Below are 16,674 nucleotides of genomic sequence, written 5' to 3'. Positions count from 1 at the left end.
ATGCAGCTCAATATCAAAAAAACAAACAACCCAATCCAAAAATGGGCAGAAGACCTAAACAGACATTTCTCCAAAGAAGATATACAGATTGCCAACAAACACATGAAAGGATGCTCAACATCACTTATCATTAGAGAAATGCAAATCAAAACTGCAATGAGGTATCACCTCACACCAGTCAGAATGGCCATCATCAAAAAATCTACAAACAATAAATGCTGGAGAGAGTGTGAGGAAAAGGGAACCTTCTTGCACTGTTTTTGGGAACGTAAACGGATACAGCCGCTATGGAGAACAGTATGGAGGTTCCTTAAAAAACTAAAAATAGAACTACCATACGACCCAGCAATCCCACTACTGGGCATATACCCTGAGAAAACCATAATTCAAAAAGAGTCATGTACCACAATGTTCATTGCAGCTCTATTTACAATAGCCAGGACATGGAAGCAACCTAAGTGTCCATCGACAGATGAATGTTTAAAGAAGATGTGGCACATACATACAATGGACTATTACTCAGCCATAAAAAGAAACGAAACTGAGTTATTTGTAGTGAGGTGGATGGACCTAGAGTCTGTCATACTGAGTGAAGTAAGTCAGAAAGAGAAAAACAAATACCATATGCTAACACATATATATGGAATCTATTTTAAAAAATGGTTCTGAAGAACCTAGGGCCAGGACAGGAATAGAGATGCAGACGTAGGGTATGGACTTGAGGACACGGGGAGGGGGAAGGGTAAACTGGGACGAAGTGAGAGAGAGGCATGGACATATATACACTACCAAACGTAGGGTGGATAGCTAGTGGGAAGCAGCCGCATAGCACAGGGAGATCAGCTCGGTGCTTTGTGACCACCTAGAGGGGTGGGATAGGGAGGGTGGGAGGGAGACGCAAGAGGGAGGGGATATGGAGATATGTGTGTACGTATAGCTGATTCACTTTGTTATAAAGCAGAAACTAACCCACCATTGTAAAGCAATTATACTCCAATAAAGATGTTAAAAAGAGAGCAAGTGATGGGAGTTGTAACCCGAAGCCTCCTTCAGCGTCCGCCCAAGGTCTGGGAGGCTGGGCCGGCCGGGTGCGCGTCTGTAAACTCCCGCGGGTCTGGCGCGTCTCTTTCTTCCAAAGTTGGAGCTCTCCTTGGTGGGAGGAGGCGGGGAGGAGGGGAGGCCAGTGACGTCACTCGGGAGCAGGGATAAAGCTCCCAGGTCGCGGTCCGGCGAGGACGCTGCCCCAGGAGCAGAGTGGGCTGTTCCGCTCGGGGACACTTGCTGCGCCCCCGCCCCCGGAAGGCCGTGCCAGGCGGCACCATGCCCCAAAACGTGGTCCTGCCGGGCCCTGCGCCCTGGGGCTTCAGACTCTCGGGGGGCATAGACTTCAACCAGCCTTTGATCATCACCAGGGTAGGTGTTTTCCGTTCTTCTACTGCAAGTCGGGGACTCTGGCGTGCCGCGGGCCCCCCTGGAGAGAAGAGTGGCCAGCGAGGCACTGGGGTGCGCTGGGTGGGGCCTCGGCTTCGGGTTCACGGTTCGAGGGAGGACAGCACCTTGGCAAACTAGGTCTGCAGGGTGCAGAGCAGCTTAGAGAATTAATCCAGGCAGTTCCAGTGGTCTCTGTCTGCAGCCTGTTGGCCTCCAGAAACTTTCCGAGGAGAGACGAACGGATGGCGTGGTTTCCCTGCGCTCAGAGAAGGCGAGGCTGCGAGGTGGGCTGCCTTCTCGCCCGCCGCTCCGGGTCTCCTTTCAGTAACAAATGAGATGGGGTCCAGAGAAGGAGAGACAGTGGTGGCTGTTTGTTGGAGAGAGACAGGCAACTGAGCGCTTTCCCTGTCTGGAGGAAAACTTCAGCAGGGCGCTGTTCGCAGGGCAAGACCTCGGCTGGCCGAGTTGGAGGCGCTCTTATCAGCCCAGACAGGGACAATATCACTAATCTGTATTCCTAGGTTTCCAGGCATTTTGAATAAATATTCCCCAAAGCTGGAACTTGGCTTAGAAATCATCATCTACAACTCAAACTACAAAGAAAATGTGTCAGATAGTTTCGTTTACCTGATGGAGAACCATCCTCAGCCTAATAACTCTGAATACTTGACCAACAAAGTCAAGCTTTCCTTACTTAATATTCTCTAAAGTATTGTCTAATTAAGAAAAAAGAAAATGGATACTTCAGGATCTGTCGTCAGTAAATTTCTAGTTGGTCTAGTTGATCTTTTTTCCAACATGTGTTTGTCTTAACAGAAAATTATTATTATTTCAATTATCACATATAAAGCCTATTAAACCTAATTTTAAAACATAAACTTTCAGAATATTTATGCCTTTACTATGCTTTATTTTGTTCCTTACTGCTTATACTATATTTTATAAATGTATACTTTATAATCTGATATCCTCACATAGGCTTTGAATATGGTAATACTTTTAAAATTCTGTTCTACTTACGAGTTCTAAGAATGAATGGCTTTTAAAAATATCTCATGAAACATGTATCCATGGAACAGATGCATACCATGGAACATTTCAAGCTTTGTTTTACATTTTTTGAAAACATATAAACATATCTGACATGTGTTTTCATATGAGACATGAAAACTTAACATACCCCAAAAATGTTCCTAAGTAAATTAGGTAGAAAATGGTTCAGTGACTTGGGCCAAGCAATGCCTTTTATGGATTCACCAAAGGAAACAGTTTCCATTATCTCTACAAAGAAATATTTTTAAAGTTTCTGAAGTATACTGTTCATTTGTTTATATTAAATGAAATAAGCTTTTGAATCCTTACAAAGGATAAACCATATTTATATTAAACCTTAAAGGAATAATTTTGTCACAGAAATCCTGTCAGTGATTTATAAAAGAAATATCTCACTATTACTGTGGAACATGTCAATATGATTAATCTTATGTTTGAAATGTTGACATTATAAACAGTGTTTATTTCAAAGAAGCACTTAACATTTTGCAGTTGACTGCAGGAGCTCTCGGTAAATATATTTGATCTGATGGCAGCTATTGTTTGGGAAGCCAATTCCGTTTGAATTTTTAACTTATAACTAATATGTATCACTCATATTGACACTTGGTTCAATAACAGTGCACGCACGAACACAAATGATTATTTCATTTGACTATGGCTTTTCTCTTTAATTTAACTCAAGGAGAGCGGGTGAACTAAACTGTTTTGTACTCCAAGTGTACCCAAAGCCATTCACATAAATAGATTCTTGTTGAATAAGTGAAAACATATTCATGGGAACTTTTTTGCCTTAGTGAACACCTAATTGAGAGTATTTCCACTGAAATTATAAGAATACTAAAAATCGTTTGGAAAAAAGACTAAAAAATATTACACAAACATAATTATCAGTGTTGTAATTAGGTAGTAGAATAATTCTATTAATATTTTTATACTGTGTTAAAAGAGAGTGAATGAGACTGTGTGTGTGTTAGTATACTCTTTTGCCTGCTATGCACTCTTCTAAGCCCTATATATGCACTCACTTAAATCTCACAATAATCCTATCAGAGTAGTAGTAGTAATATCCCTTTCTGCGGATGAGGAGGGTGAGGCTTCAAGAGATTCATTAACCTGTCGATGACCACAAGTGGCAGGGCAGGATCTGATGCAGGTCGACCTGCCTCCAAAGCCTGCATCCTGAAGCCCACACACGTGAAAGATTCTGCCTATTGCACAGATATTTCCAAATAGGTATTTTGTGCCATGCAACTCATCACCTGGTCCTACTGATGCTACATCTTTAAGATCTACCACTTTCCTTTTTTTCTACCACCGTCCCCAGGCAAGATTTCCTAATTTCACACCTAGCTGTTGTCTCCCCTCTCCAATGCACCCTGCATATTCTTACCCGCCATCTTTGAGGTGGTTGCTGGTTGCTCCTATCTTCCCCATTCTTAAAAATCCTTCAGTGGCATCCGCAGTTTATAGAGAATAAAATGTGTGGTCTGTAGCACGAAATTCATGGCTTTCACCCTCTCTCCCAGCTCAAGTTTTCAAGTTCATTTCCTCCCTCTCTTCCTCCTCTCTCCTTTCCTCCTCTCAGTCCATAAATAGGTAGTGGTGCCCATAATCTGGACCACTTATGATTTCTGTAACATGGCTTTGCTCCTGCTATCATTTTTCTCCAGAATTCTCTTCCCCACCCACTCCACTGTCCTCTGTGCCTGTGGAAACCCATTCAAATAGCACTTCTCCGGGCTTCTTCATCATTTCGTCCATTTAATTACTGTAGCTCTTGACCTACAACCTCTCCTTATAACATGCCTTGTACCGCAGATGGTTGAGTACATCTGTATCCCACAGATTGAATGCTCCCCCCTCAGTGCAACAACTGGCAAATCTGGGGGCTGTTCAGTGCCAAGCACAGTGTCTAGTACCTCATACAGGTCACAGAATACAAACAGACACAATATGGGTGAATAAATTGTTCACTTTTGACATAAAATTATTTTCATAATAGGTGCAAACTGTGTCCTCAGAAGTATTCCACAATAGAGAAAAAGGAGAACTGTTTTATGGTTAATTGATTTGTCTGTTTTCCATAAGTTCTTAAGCATACAAAGAATGAAAATGCCAAGGCCTGCACTTAACACCACAAAAAGTCCCATGAATGAGATCTAGTACTCAAGTCAATTAAATCAAGTTTTGTCCTACCAGCAATGCCCTCCCCTCCCTTCCTCACACACTACAAAAGCAGATTGTAGAAATGCTCCTTAGACAGTGGTCCTCTGCTCCACCCTCTGCTGGGGGCAGGATTTACAAAGTAATTCTCTCCATCAGCTGAAATTACAATTCACAAAATTAGGACAAAGAGTCCCCACCCTACAATTGTTTACTATCCAATTAACCAGCTGGGTGAAACTTTGTATCATAAAAAACATTAGAAGTAAGATAAATCAAACACCAGACAATCTCCAAAAATTTTTTGAGCCACTGGTTGTGATATGGTTTGTAGGAAAGCAGTTTCTAGGCAAGGGTGTGCTCTACTTCATGCAATATGAATTTAAGTTTCGTATGTTCAGTGTGCAGCAGGGAGTTGCTACTGCAAACACCATATACAGCTGGCCTAGGCATTTCACAGAATAAAGTTTAAGGTTCACATCTCTAGGCGAGCAGCTGTTTTTTTTCTGGCAAGAAGGTTCTAAGGACTCTCTTTCTTTCTTAAATGTTTGGACCACCCAGAAGGTGGATCTACTATCACAGCCAAGTTACAGATGGTTTGTTTTAATAAATGGTCCAATTTGGAATAAAGCACAAGCTTCTTTTGTGTACACGATGTAAAACTACTGTACACATCTCATGCCACTATGTCCTGTCCCACTCGGTTCCTCTTGCTTCCTTTCTATACAGACCACACCCAGGAGATCAAGATCACTGTAACCAAGAATGCTATATATGGACTTGGGTACCAACATAGAAAATGTTAGTGTATTCTTAAGTTTTGTAGGCTTTAACACTGAATAGTACTTTAATATAAACTATATTTGAACTTTTAGAAAATGTTTACAGTTGAATACAGTCTTTTTCCAGGTAGCCCTCGGTATCCTTGAGGGATTGGTTCCAGGACTCGCACTCCTCTATGCCCCCAACCCCCCTCCCCAATGATACCAAAACCCCAGGATGCTCAAGTCTCTTATATAAAATGGTATTTGCATATAACCTACGTACATTCTCCCCTATACTTTAAATCATCTCTAGATTATTTCTAATACCTAACACAATGTAAATGCTATGTAAATGGTTGCCAGCACGTAGCAAATTCAAGTTTTGCTTTTTGGAACTCCCTGGAATTGTTTTTCAAATATTTTCAACCCTCGGTTGGTTGAATCCTGGATGCGGAACCCACGGATTCAGAGGGGGTGACTGTACTTAATTGTGTTTTGACAAAGACGCGTCTGCATGGAAGCAGTGGTTCATCTGTCCCCAACATTCATACATCCCACAAGTACCTACTAAGCGCAGAAGGTATTGTACGTGGAAGGCACTGTGCGGGATACAGTCATCACTTAATGGGTTTCTACTCCCCTGAGAAGTTCATGTATCAGCAGAAGAGACATGAACACAAACTACCGTGATACAACTTGTCCAGGATTCCACGAAAAAGCATGGCCAAAGAGATGGGCGGAGTCAGGGGGGAGAGAGTACCTGCAGGGGTGGCATTTTGGGATAGTGGAGGAGCTGGAGCTATAGAGTTAGACAGACCCACGAGGAATTTCAAACTTTCACTGGATGTGTGACCCTAAGCAAGTTTCTTATACTTTCTGAGTAACAGTTTTCTCATCTTAAAGGATACCAACACCAACAGTATAACAGCACTATAATCGTTCTCACCTGAGGCTGCACGTTAGCCTCACCCAGATAAGTTGAAAATACCCATGCCCAGGTGCTACTTGCAGAGATTCTGATTGAACTAGAAATGTAGACTGCAGCCAGGTGCTGAAGGGCTTTTGATGCCAGGTGAGCTACTGAAGTTTATTTGTAGGCAATGGGGAACAACTGAACAATGGGATTTCTCATTATTTAGATCCACGCCCCACAGGACAGCCCTTCCGTATATACTTGTCTTGCTCCATAACTATTTCAACCATTTTAATTCTTAATATAGAAATCCCACCAGGGCGATATTCTGGACTTCCCTCGTGTTTCCCACAGTTAATAGGACATTGATAGATGCTCTACCTGTGATTTAAGTTAGTTTTTTCCAAATAAACCGAAGTAATAGGTTGATGTGAAAAACAGAAATCATCTTAAGGGACTTGTTAAAAACACAAATTCCCGGGCTTCCCCGGTGGCGCAGTGGTTGAGAGTCCGCCAGCCGATGCAGGGGACGCGGGTTCGTGCCCCGGTCTGGGAAGATCCCACAGGCCGCGGAGCGGCTGGGCCCGTGAGCCGTGGCCGCTGCGCCTGCGCGTCCGGAGCCTGTGCTCCACAACGGGAGAGGCCACAACAGTGAGAGGCCCGCGTACCGCAAAAAGAAAACAACAAAAACCACAAATTCCCTAGTTCCTCTACTACAGCTTCTGTTTCATGATTCCCATCGTCTGGAATCTTTATGTTAAGCAAAGACGCTCGGTGATCAGACAAGTTAGAAAATATGTGCTAAGTAATTGACAGCAGTACTATTTCCAATGATCTCTCGAATGCTTTTGACATTTGAGACCCTAATGAAACTGAAAAATAAAGAATCCACTGAAAAACTCTTTGCCTCATTTTAGCTCTCTCTTCTCATCATTTGCGAAAATGTTAAAAATAAACTGTGAGCAATAATATAAAGTAATATAAATAAACTGCAAAGAAATAATATAAAGTCATGCTGGAAAATAATACATTCTTATGATTAAATAGATAGTTTAACTTACTAAAACCGGGCCAGTTTAGTGGCCATTTGCTGCTCACTAGCCTCGCTGAACTTGAGAACTAAGAAGTGAAGGATCGTGTTTTCTCCTTGTCTCTCATCCATTTCTCTACAGATTCTTTTCTTTGTTGTCAACTCCTAAAGTGGAGGTCCCAGGACATCAATCGCCAGGTTGAACGCAAAGTCAGAAGTTGGTTCTGGCATCACTATCGACCACTTTTCCTATTTAACTAATGAAACCACTGATGACATAGCTGTACAACTGCTCGCACCTTAGTGAGAAGCCACAGGTTCTCTGAAAAAGAGAAGCAACCTTCTTTGTCCAGACTATCTTAGAGTTGTAATGGTGAGAGTTATTAGAAAGAGCTTTGCAAATGTAATATTTTGCATAAATATAAAAGTTATTCACTTCCATATTAACGTTGTTAATAACATTTAGTAATATTCAGTATCTAAGTTCAGCACCCCAGATATCTCTGTTAAAAATTCATATAGACAGATATATACAACCCTACCTTCCACTCATCGAACCAGAGCTAAGAAATAATGTTAGGCTTTTCTAAACCTAGATCGAGTATTATACATAAACCAAATTAAAGTATATTAGAAAAGCTAGGCGAGGCTTTAAAAGCAAACACATTGAGCCATGCTTTCTCATATTTTAACTCAAAGAAAAGCATTTTGGTCTTAGAAGTTTAAAAATAGATGGTACTGATTTTGATGAACTATAGCTAGAGAAAATTAAAAGTTTGAGGTTATTTTTAGCCCTACAAGTCACATTGGGGATGGAAACTTTTATTCTTCTAACAGTTCTGAGTGTGGGAGAATTTCTAAATGGAAAAACATCTATGAAATGCCTCCCAAAAGCTGAGATGTAATAATCTCCAGTTGTCCTCACCCAGCCCCCATCATCTGTCCCTTCTGGAAATTATCATGATTGCTACAGTGAGGTGATCACAGAAATGAAATGAGTACAATAAACATTTTAGTGATGAGACTGAATATCTAGGACCCATGAGAATTTGTCATTTTAGCAATTTTATTCATTTATATGAATCTTGGATCTCTCTTGGAGCCACAAAGTTAAATCGAATCAATGACTAGATTAAGCAAAGAGACAAAAAAATGAATTAATGACTGATTCTCAAGTTAAACATTAGGAATGATCTAGTTTATTCCTGGAGCAGTTTGAGGTTTAAGTCAAGTTCTACATATTATTCTGATCTAAACAGTGGAAACTTGCAAAAGGAACAATGACAGGTTGACATTAATAGCCATAATCTTTGTGTATATAAGGATTAGTTATTTTTGTTTCACAAGTTCTGATTTAAATGTCCATTTCATTCATTTTTCAACTAATTATTCATCAATTCCAAACACTGAGTATACACTGTGAAGCATTAGGAATATACATAATATTACAGATATCCTCAAGAACTTCCAGTTGGGAAAACAGACACTACACAAGTAAATAAACAAACATGAAAGTACAAACTGTTTTCATAAATAAAAACAATAGGGTTTAACAGTGGAGAATGATGGGGAGGGGGCTGGAGAAACTATGTCCGGTGTCTGGGGAGGTCTCTCTGAGATGTCTGGGGAGGGGTGGGGGAGTGAGAGTGGTGTGAGATGATGTTAGAGAAGTAGGCAGGGTGAGACCGGGTGAGGACTATTAGGCAGTCATAAATAGTTGGGATTTACCCACAAAAACTGGGAGTAGGTATAGCCATCAAAACAATCATTGCTTTTAACTGTATATCCAACATGTTTTTGTTGAAATAATTTGAAATATCTGAAATAATTTCAGATATGCCACTTTCTAAACACTTAACATCCATATTTTTCTCATATCATTTCTCATATCATTCCCTACCTCCCCTCCAAAAAAGAAACCCACATGGATTTCTCGTAGACAGCCTAAGGTTAGATCTTGTTGTTGTTGTTGTTTTTAACCTAGTTTGACAAACTCTTGTTAAAAAACAGAACGTGATGTGTTTTTAGGCCATTTACATATAATGTAATTACTGGCATGGTTTAATTAAAAGCTACCATCTTGTTAGTTGTTTTCTATTTGTTCCATCTGTTCTTCACTCATGGAGAAGAGACTGTGAGTAGATACAGACTTCTCTTGTATCTGTGGTTCCCACGGGTTCTAGACTCTCAATGCTTAACTCATACTTGGCCTTTAGCAATTTGTTCATAATTTTAGCTAAACTCTTCTTAACAACTCGTACATTTGGCCCCATCTTCCTCCATGCTCTGGTACAGGTGAGCCCATGCTTATCTTTCCTTGGAGACTCCCGTCTTTCCTTAGATTCCAAGCTAGTTGGTTGCCCTGCAACTTCAGCTCTCTGAAGAGTCCATGAAGAGTCACAATTTTGCATATTATCTGGCTTCTTCTTGTTAATACAAGAATGATTCTCTTTCCAGCTTTCTATATCCCAGGTGCATTATAGGGATGCTAAAGTAGTTTCAGTTCAAATATTAAGGCTCCCCAGATGTAGTAAAGTTCTATTCCCAAATAGAGAGTTCTGGGTGACAAAAAATCCTAAGAAACAAATTATTTTCTTTAAAGCAAAGAAAATATGATCCAAACAGGGAGTTACAGAAGATGTTTTAAAAGAGAATCAGAGATGTCATGATGGAGGAAATGTGGTTAGTAAGAAACAGAATTATTTCACATAATGGGAAAATAGAGATAGCACAACTGATCAGTTAGGAGTTATTTTAAGTGAGATGTAATATGTCCTGCCCAGTGAAGCATCTAAAATGTTACCAAGGTGAAATATAAACGTTGGGCACGAAACTCAAGATGCTGCAGGCTGTTGATTTTAAATGTGCGATGATTTCTTCCAGATTACTCCAGGAAGCAAGGCGGCAGCTGCCAACCTGTGTCCTGGAGATGTCATCCTGGCTATTGATGGCTTCGGTACTGAGTCCATGACTCACGCTGATGCACAGGACAGGATTAAAGCAGCAGCACACCAGCTGTGTCTCAAAATTGACAGGTGCTCTTTAATTAATGGTGTTAAAATTTGATCTGTTTTGCAGAAGAACCTGAACCAGAAGTATACATGATTTCATCTTCCCAGTGAGAAGGAGTATCCACAGGACCCCGAATTTTTTTTTTTTTTTTTTTTTTTTTTTTTTGCAGTACGCGGGCCTCTCACTGCTGTGGCCTCTCCCGTTGCGGAGCACAGGCTCCGGACGCGCAGGCTCAGCGGCCACGGCTCACGGGCCCAGCCGCTCCGCGGCACGTGGGATCCTCCCGGACCGGGGCACGAACCCGCGTCCCCTGCATTGACAGGCGGACTCTCAACCACTGCGCCACCAGGGAAGCCCAGGATCCTGAATTTTGACTGGCTTTTTCCTCAATGTATCAGCCACTTTGGTCTGTTCTTCACTGAAGTCAGTCAATTTAGTAGCTGTTAACAAAGGATTTCTAAAAGGAATCCTCTGGAATGTCAGAATAATGAAAGAGGCTAAAATAACTTTTTTCCTCTACTAACGCAGTTAGTTGACCAATGAAAATAGAACCATTTAAGGAATTGGCCACATAAACACCGAACAGCATGTCCAGTTATACTGCTGTTCTAAACACGGTAGAGAACATGGAGTGGAATTTAGAGATGCTCCTAAAAGAATCTCATGCTTGCCAAGATGTGATCATGTTAAAATCTGGTTGCTAATATCCGGTATGCTATTGGCTGTTTTGTACTGAATTCAGCCCAGAAGAATCCCACAAGGTATGAGAGGGTACATGTACATGAAGGTTTTAGACAATGAGACATTTCTGACCAAAAACAACATTAGGAAATTGATCTATTGCTATCAGACTCGTGATTTGAATCTGAATTGTGAAAATAATGATTTGTTATAGTGGTTATTAGCATGTGTGTTTATCCTCTTGCTTTTGTATTCACAATTTTCCCTGCTGTGGTCCAAAAGGCACAGTCAGTCAGCCCATCTGCCATTTCACGAAGTGAAATGGACTCTTTCCCTATCTATGCATAACCTGTGTTCCTGCCAAGCACATAGTCCCGTAGGAGCCACGTGATCCCAAGTAGATACATGAGAAGCGTTGGACAAAGCACATTTCCTTGATGCCAACAGCAGATCCACATGACAAATCATTCACTGCCTCCTGTGGTGCCCCAGGTAGGACAGGAAGGAAGTTGAGGAGATCTAGGGATCTAGTTTGTCCTTTGGTCGTCTGCAGCGTGTGCCTCCAGAATCTCCCTGTCCCGTCCTGCTTCCCATGTGCACTGGAGACCCACTTTCTCCAGACACTGTACAATGTCCTCGCCTTAGTTCAGGTTGCTACAATCAAATCCCATAGGCTGGGTGGCTTATGCAACCAACATTCACTTCTCACAGTTATGGAGGCTGGAAGTCCAAGGTCAGGGAGCCAGCATGGTTGGGTTCTCGGTGAGAGCCCGCTTCCTGGTCATGTCCTCACATGGCCTTCTTTGGTGCATTCACACAGAGAGGGAAGAGATCTCATGCCTCTTCTTTTCATAAGGTCATTAATCCCACCATGACAGCCCTACTCTAATGATTTAATCTAACCCTAATTACCTCCCAAAGACCCCACCTGCAAAGGCCATTACACTGGGGGTTAGGATTTCAACATTTGAACCCGGGGTGTGGGGCGAGGACACAAACATTCAGGCCATAGCAGTCCTCCAAGCAATTTTGATCCATTCAAGTCTTCCCAGAAGTACACTAAAAGCATAAGACTAATTCAATAAGACAATACAGGATAATGAGCAAGGAATATTGCTTTTGCTCAAAGTATCTAGGGTTGGTAGTATTTTCAGAGACATAGGAAATTAAAGTATACTAAAACTAGAAGTACCATTAGAATTTGGGGTTTACATACGTTGTTTTATTTACAGGGCGGAAACTCGCTTATGGTCTCCACAGGTAACTGAAGATGGAAAGGCTCATCCTTTCAAAATCAACTTAGAATCAGAACCACAGGTATGAATGAATTTTGGAGTAAATAATGTTCACGTTATGTTTCCTTTTAAATGATGTGGATACCTTCCAAGAGGGAAAAGTGGCAAATATTTAAAAAACTGGAATAAGCCACCTGATGAAGCAGTTGTCTTTACTCTCCAAGATTAATTTATATCATCCGTGTCTTCTTACATCAAGAAAGAAAGAGAAGTATGCCTAGGCAAACACCTTGTTAAAAGACAAATATGTGCTCATCAGGAAAAAGTCAGCTATATCTATGTATAGTCCACTTATTTTTTCATTTTTTATGATGGACATCTGCCAAATGACCATGAGGTAATCCAAGAAATTTAAGATGTTAACACAAAGCAAAACAAAAATAGGGTCAACCGTTTGAAACAGGTGTCTCTAATCTAATAGTTATTATGAACGTCAATTCCTCCAGGTCTTCACCCAGCTCTTATGTTACATCCTTCTTTAATGATCAGTTCTGGCATATTCTATAATTAAGTTTACTCTAGGAGAAGAGTTTTGCATTATGTAATCATGATGTTATGCTGCCTGGGCTGCTGAATTACAAAAGATAAAGGATTTTCCCTTCAGGCAACTCTGTATAATGAGCTAAATTAATCTAATAATCTGATGCTTATCTGACTATGTCTACTTTGAAAACCTCCAAAAAGCTGCAATTAAACCAACCCTCAATCGTGCTATATGGGACATGTAATCAAGAAAAGGATTTTAGAACCTCTGCTTGGTCAGAAGCTCCCCAAGTTTAATGAGACAGAGGTATATAAATTGCATATCCCTTTCTAAACAAGTATCCCTAACTAAACTGATTAGATATTCCCAAAGTGTAGTTTTTCTATATATCTAATGAAAACGAACTGAAAGTATATTTATAATCTATGCTTCAGCAAGATTTCCCCTTTCAGGACCATCAACTCCTGAATTTGTCCTTCAAGTTTCCCATGTACCGCCACAAGCCCCCATTCATTTTACTCTTGGTAAAAACATGGAGAGTCCAAACGTACATGTGTCTCATAGAGCTTCTAAAGGTTTAAATAAAATAGTATAGATAAGGAACTTGGTACAGTGAAGTGCTCTCAGGGACGTTCAGTTAAGTGGGTGCTCTCATTATCGCTGGGCATGGCACCCCTCCCACCAGTCTGTGATCAGAAGGCCTCCTGGCCTTTCTTGACAGTGAGATAGACGGTGGCACAGAGCTTCCTGGAGACCAGGAATGTCTTCCTCATCACTATCCAAGGGTCATTACAAATTACTTTGGATTACAACCTTATTTTCAGTTAAAATAAAAACTCCACCCCAACCCCAGGAGAAAAAAACATACTAAGTAGTTTAACTTTTAGAGGGAATGAGTTTGTTAGATCCTTGTCCTAGACTTTTGATTGGCGGGAAGGTAGAGCCTGAGCCTAAAAATCACTAAAAGCAAAAGGAGGAGAAAACAGGCCCCAAAGGGAGTGAGCAGGATATGGAATCTTCATGAAGGCGGAACCGGTGTGTCTGTTTTCCTTACTCTGAGTCCCCCAGGCATGGCACACAGCAGGTGCTCACTAAATAGCTGACAAGTGAATGAAAGGAACTGGAGGCCCTAAAGATAAACTTCATTCAAACACCTGCAGTCCTGGGAACCAACTCTCCGACTGTTGTTCTACTGCCACCCCCAGGGGCTGCACGCAAGGCAAAGAAATCATGAAAGCTGAGGGGGATAGTGAGGTCAGGTAAGAGCGCTGCTCTTCAGGGTAGGTGAGTAAAAGGTAAAATGGACCATGGAGAGCGGTGGATGAAGCTTTGCTCGCACGTCCGCCGCTCACCTCCTGCTGTGCAGCCCAGTTCCTAACAGGCCGCACACAGGTACTGGTCGGCGGCCTGGGGACTGGGGACCCCTGATATAGAGTACACATCCAAAATTGTACTGCACCCTTTTGCACATTTCCATTCACAATTTCTCCTAATTTTTGAAACCCGGCTTCATCAATACGAGATGATAAGATATGGGACCCACTACACATATTTGACCAAAGTACCAAATCTCCAGTGATCCCTGATCATGTTGCAGCGCCCACTCTGGCATGTGGGTGACTCAGCAAGTACGTATTTTATTAAGCACGGGGGGAGCTTAGAGCACGCATGATTGGAGCCTGGGTTTTGCTAACATCTCTCCAGAATTGGAGTTTTCAAGGCAATTGTCTGAGCTTTACTCTAGAAGAGGCCCCGTTTACAGATCTAGGAGTATTAATTTATGACTATGGTTATTCTAAGAATTAATTTTAAAAGATAATCCAGATTTTTAAATACTCTGGCCTCTCGTCAATCATTTATTAGCCCATGTGTCCTGAATTTGGAGGTCAGACAGTATGGATATTTATGATACTGCAAAGGGGGAAAAGATAAAGAAAGAGACAGGTTTAAAAAACAAAAAGGTGAACATTGGGTTAAGGGCTACAGAAGTCAGTCAGATGGAGCTTTCGAACATTCCATTAGTTTGAGTCATGACTAATTTCTTACTTGCACCCTCTCCAAGAGGTGGGTGTTTGAAGGGCTCAGAGATAAGGACCATTTCAGTTCTTCCCCTAAAGGACCAAACTATTCCAACTCCTTACCAACCTCAGGCCAGATTCATGCATGACCAGTTCACATAACTTGGCACTTCACTGAAATAGCTAAACTTCAGCATAACCTCTCCTATCTGAAAATCCTATAGCACAAACTAGAACAAAATGCACTGATAAATATCAAACAGTGAATTTAACTTGTAGACTGAGATTGGAGAAAGGCTAAACTGTGGTTATGTTTGTATTCTTTTTTTTTTTTTAACTAATACAAAGCTATGCAAAGAGATGTCTTTTCTTTCTACAAATAAAGCAACCCCTTCTGGACAACAAAGGTGTGTCAGTCTGAAAAACAAATACCGTTAAATCTTTAAAATGCCATCGTATATGAGGGGATTCCCTGGTAGTCCAGTGGTTAGGACTCCGTGCTCTCACAGCCAAGGGCCCGGGTTCAATCCCTGGTCGGGAAACTAGGACCCCACAAGCCACGCGGTGCGGCCAAAAAAATAAATAAATAAAATAAAGTAAAATCAAATCAAATGCTGTCTTATATGAATAGTAAAATGCCGTTGAGCGATACAATATTTGAGCTCTTGTTTCTCAACCCAAGTCAAACTTCTATTGTAAGTTATCCGACCTTTGCTATTGGACTTAAATACTACTTTTCATTTTAAAAGCAATATATAGTCATTGGGGGGGGAAAAAACCCATTACATCCTACCATCCGAGTACAGCCACAAATAATAAAATGTTAGTGTATTTTTTCCAGTTTTTTTTCTCCTAGGAATAGGTTTAGGCTTTGGGGACTTTTTCTGACACAGTGACAGTCATAATGATACAAAATTTTAACATCAAGATTTTTCCATGTTTCCGTGCTATTATTAAATAGCTAAATTTTGGTTTTATGAATTTAGACTCGAATCTTAGGCTTAAAAGAAACTCTAGAGGTTGTTTAGATCAACCCCCGGCCATTGGATAAACTCCTTCCAGACAGTCCTGAACATGGCCTATGAGCAGGTGCATTTTTTCTATACAACGCATTGCTCTAGAGAAAAGGTATGTGCTAGAGTTCTCTGTCCTTCTTCAAAGCTTATATTCTCCAATAAAACATGACCCTCATCTTTGTTTAATATTCGCTGAACAAGTCAAAATTATAATGTAGTTACCAAATGGCAGGAAAGATGCTTTTCAGAAATAAAAAAAGCTGTTTTCTAAATGAGAAAGGATTGCATCCTTTCCATAAAAGATTTGATACTAAAGACATACTATGTGCACAATCAAGTGGGGTTTGGGTTGAAATTGTCATCTTTTCATGAAATAACTTTATTCTACAATGTTTTCATAACTGGACGGCAGCCTACACAAAACAAATTTTCATAAAATCCCTATTTCCCCAAACTCTTCCCCAATGAGATATGGGGAACACTTGAAACAGATCACTGAAGAAAAAATAATTATAAGGGTGGCTTTATTTTTCATTTAAGGGGTGAGTATGAGGAGGGGGCAGGGATTGTTCATAAATTCCAAACATGATAAAATATCATCATTTACTCAGTGTGGCTTCATCAAATATATGATCACTTGACATAGTTTCCCTCATTTCACAGGCATTTTTTCTTATAAGTAAATAGATCTGTATATTATCACACATGTATCAAACATGTTGTGTCTGTTGGAGCTGGTTATTGTCTCAGTTCTCAGACCGAATGTTCATCCAAGTAAGAAACTGAAAGGTGAATTGTCTTTGAATGACAT

General features: G+C 40.8%; 1 protein-coding gene across 5 annotated transcripts in view; it reads left to right on the top strand.

Annotated features, from left to right (window-relative positions):
• The first annotated feature begins 1,037 nt into the window (after window positions 1-1,037).
• The window catches only part of PDLIM3 (PDZ and LIM domain 3), a 29,683-nt gene continuing 14,046 nt past the window's right edge, over window positions 1,038-16,674 (top strand). Inside the window, exons 1-3 of one of the 5 annotated variants that reach the window (XM_059049359.2) lie at window positions 1,038-1,413; window positions 10,241-10,392; window positions 12,283-12,367. In XM_059049359.2, coding sequence (XP_058905342.1) covers window positions 1,321-1,413; window positions 10,241-10,392; window positions 12,283-12,367 — 330 coding nt within the window. In that variant the 5' untranslated portion in view covers window positions 1,038-1,320. Of the gene's footprint in view, window positions 1,513-10,196; window positions 10,393-12,282; window positions 12,368-16,674 lie in introns of all 5 variants that reach the window. The other 4 variants (XM_059049360.2, XM_059049361.2, XM_067022381.1 and 1 more) reach the window with 4 other exon arrangements.

Source organism: Kogia breviceps, chromosome 20 (assembly GCF_026419965.1).
Source record: "Kogia breviceps isolate mKogBre1 chromosome 20, mKogBre1 haplotype 1, whole genome shotgun sequence".
Taxonomy (NCBI): Eukaryota; Metazoa; Chordata; class Mammalia; order Artiodactyla; family Physeteridae; genus Kogia; species Kogia breviceps.
The sequence above is the reverse complement of the archived record's forward strand: the minus strand, read 5'-3'. Positions and strand labels throughout refer to the sequence as shown.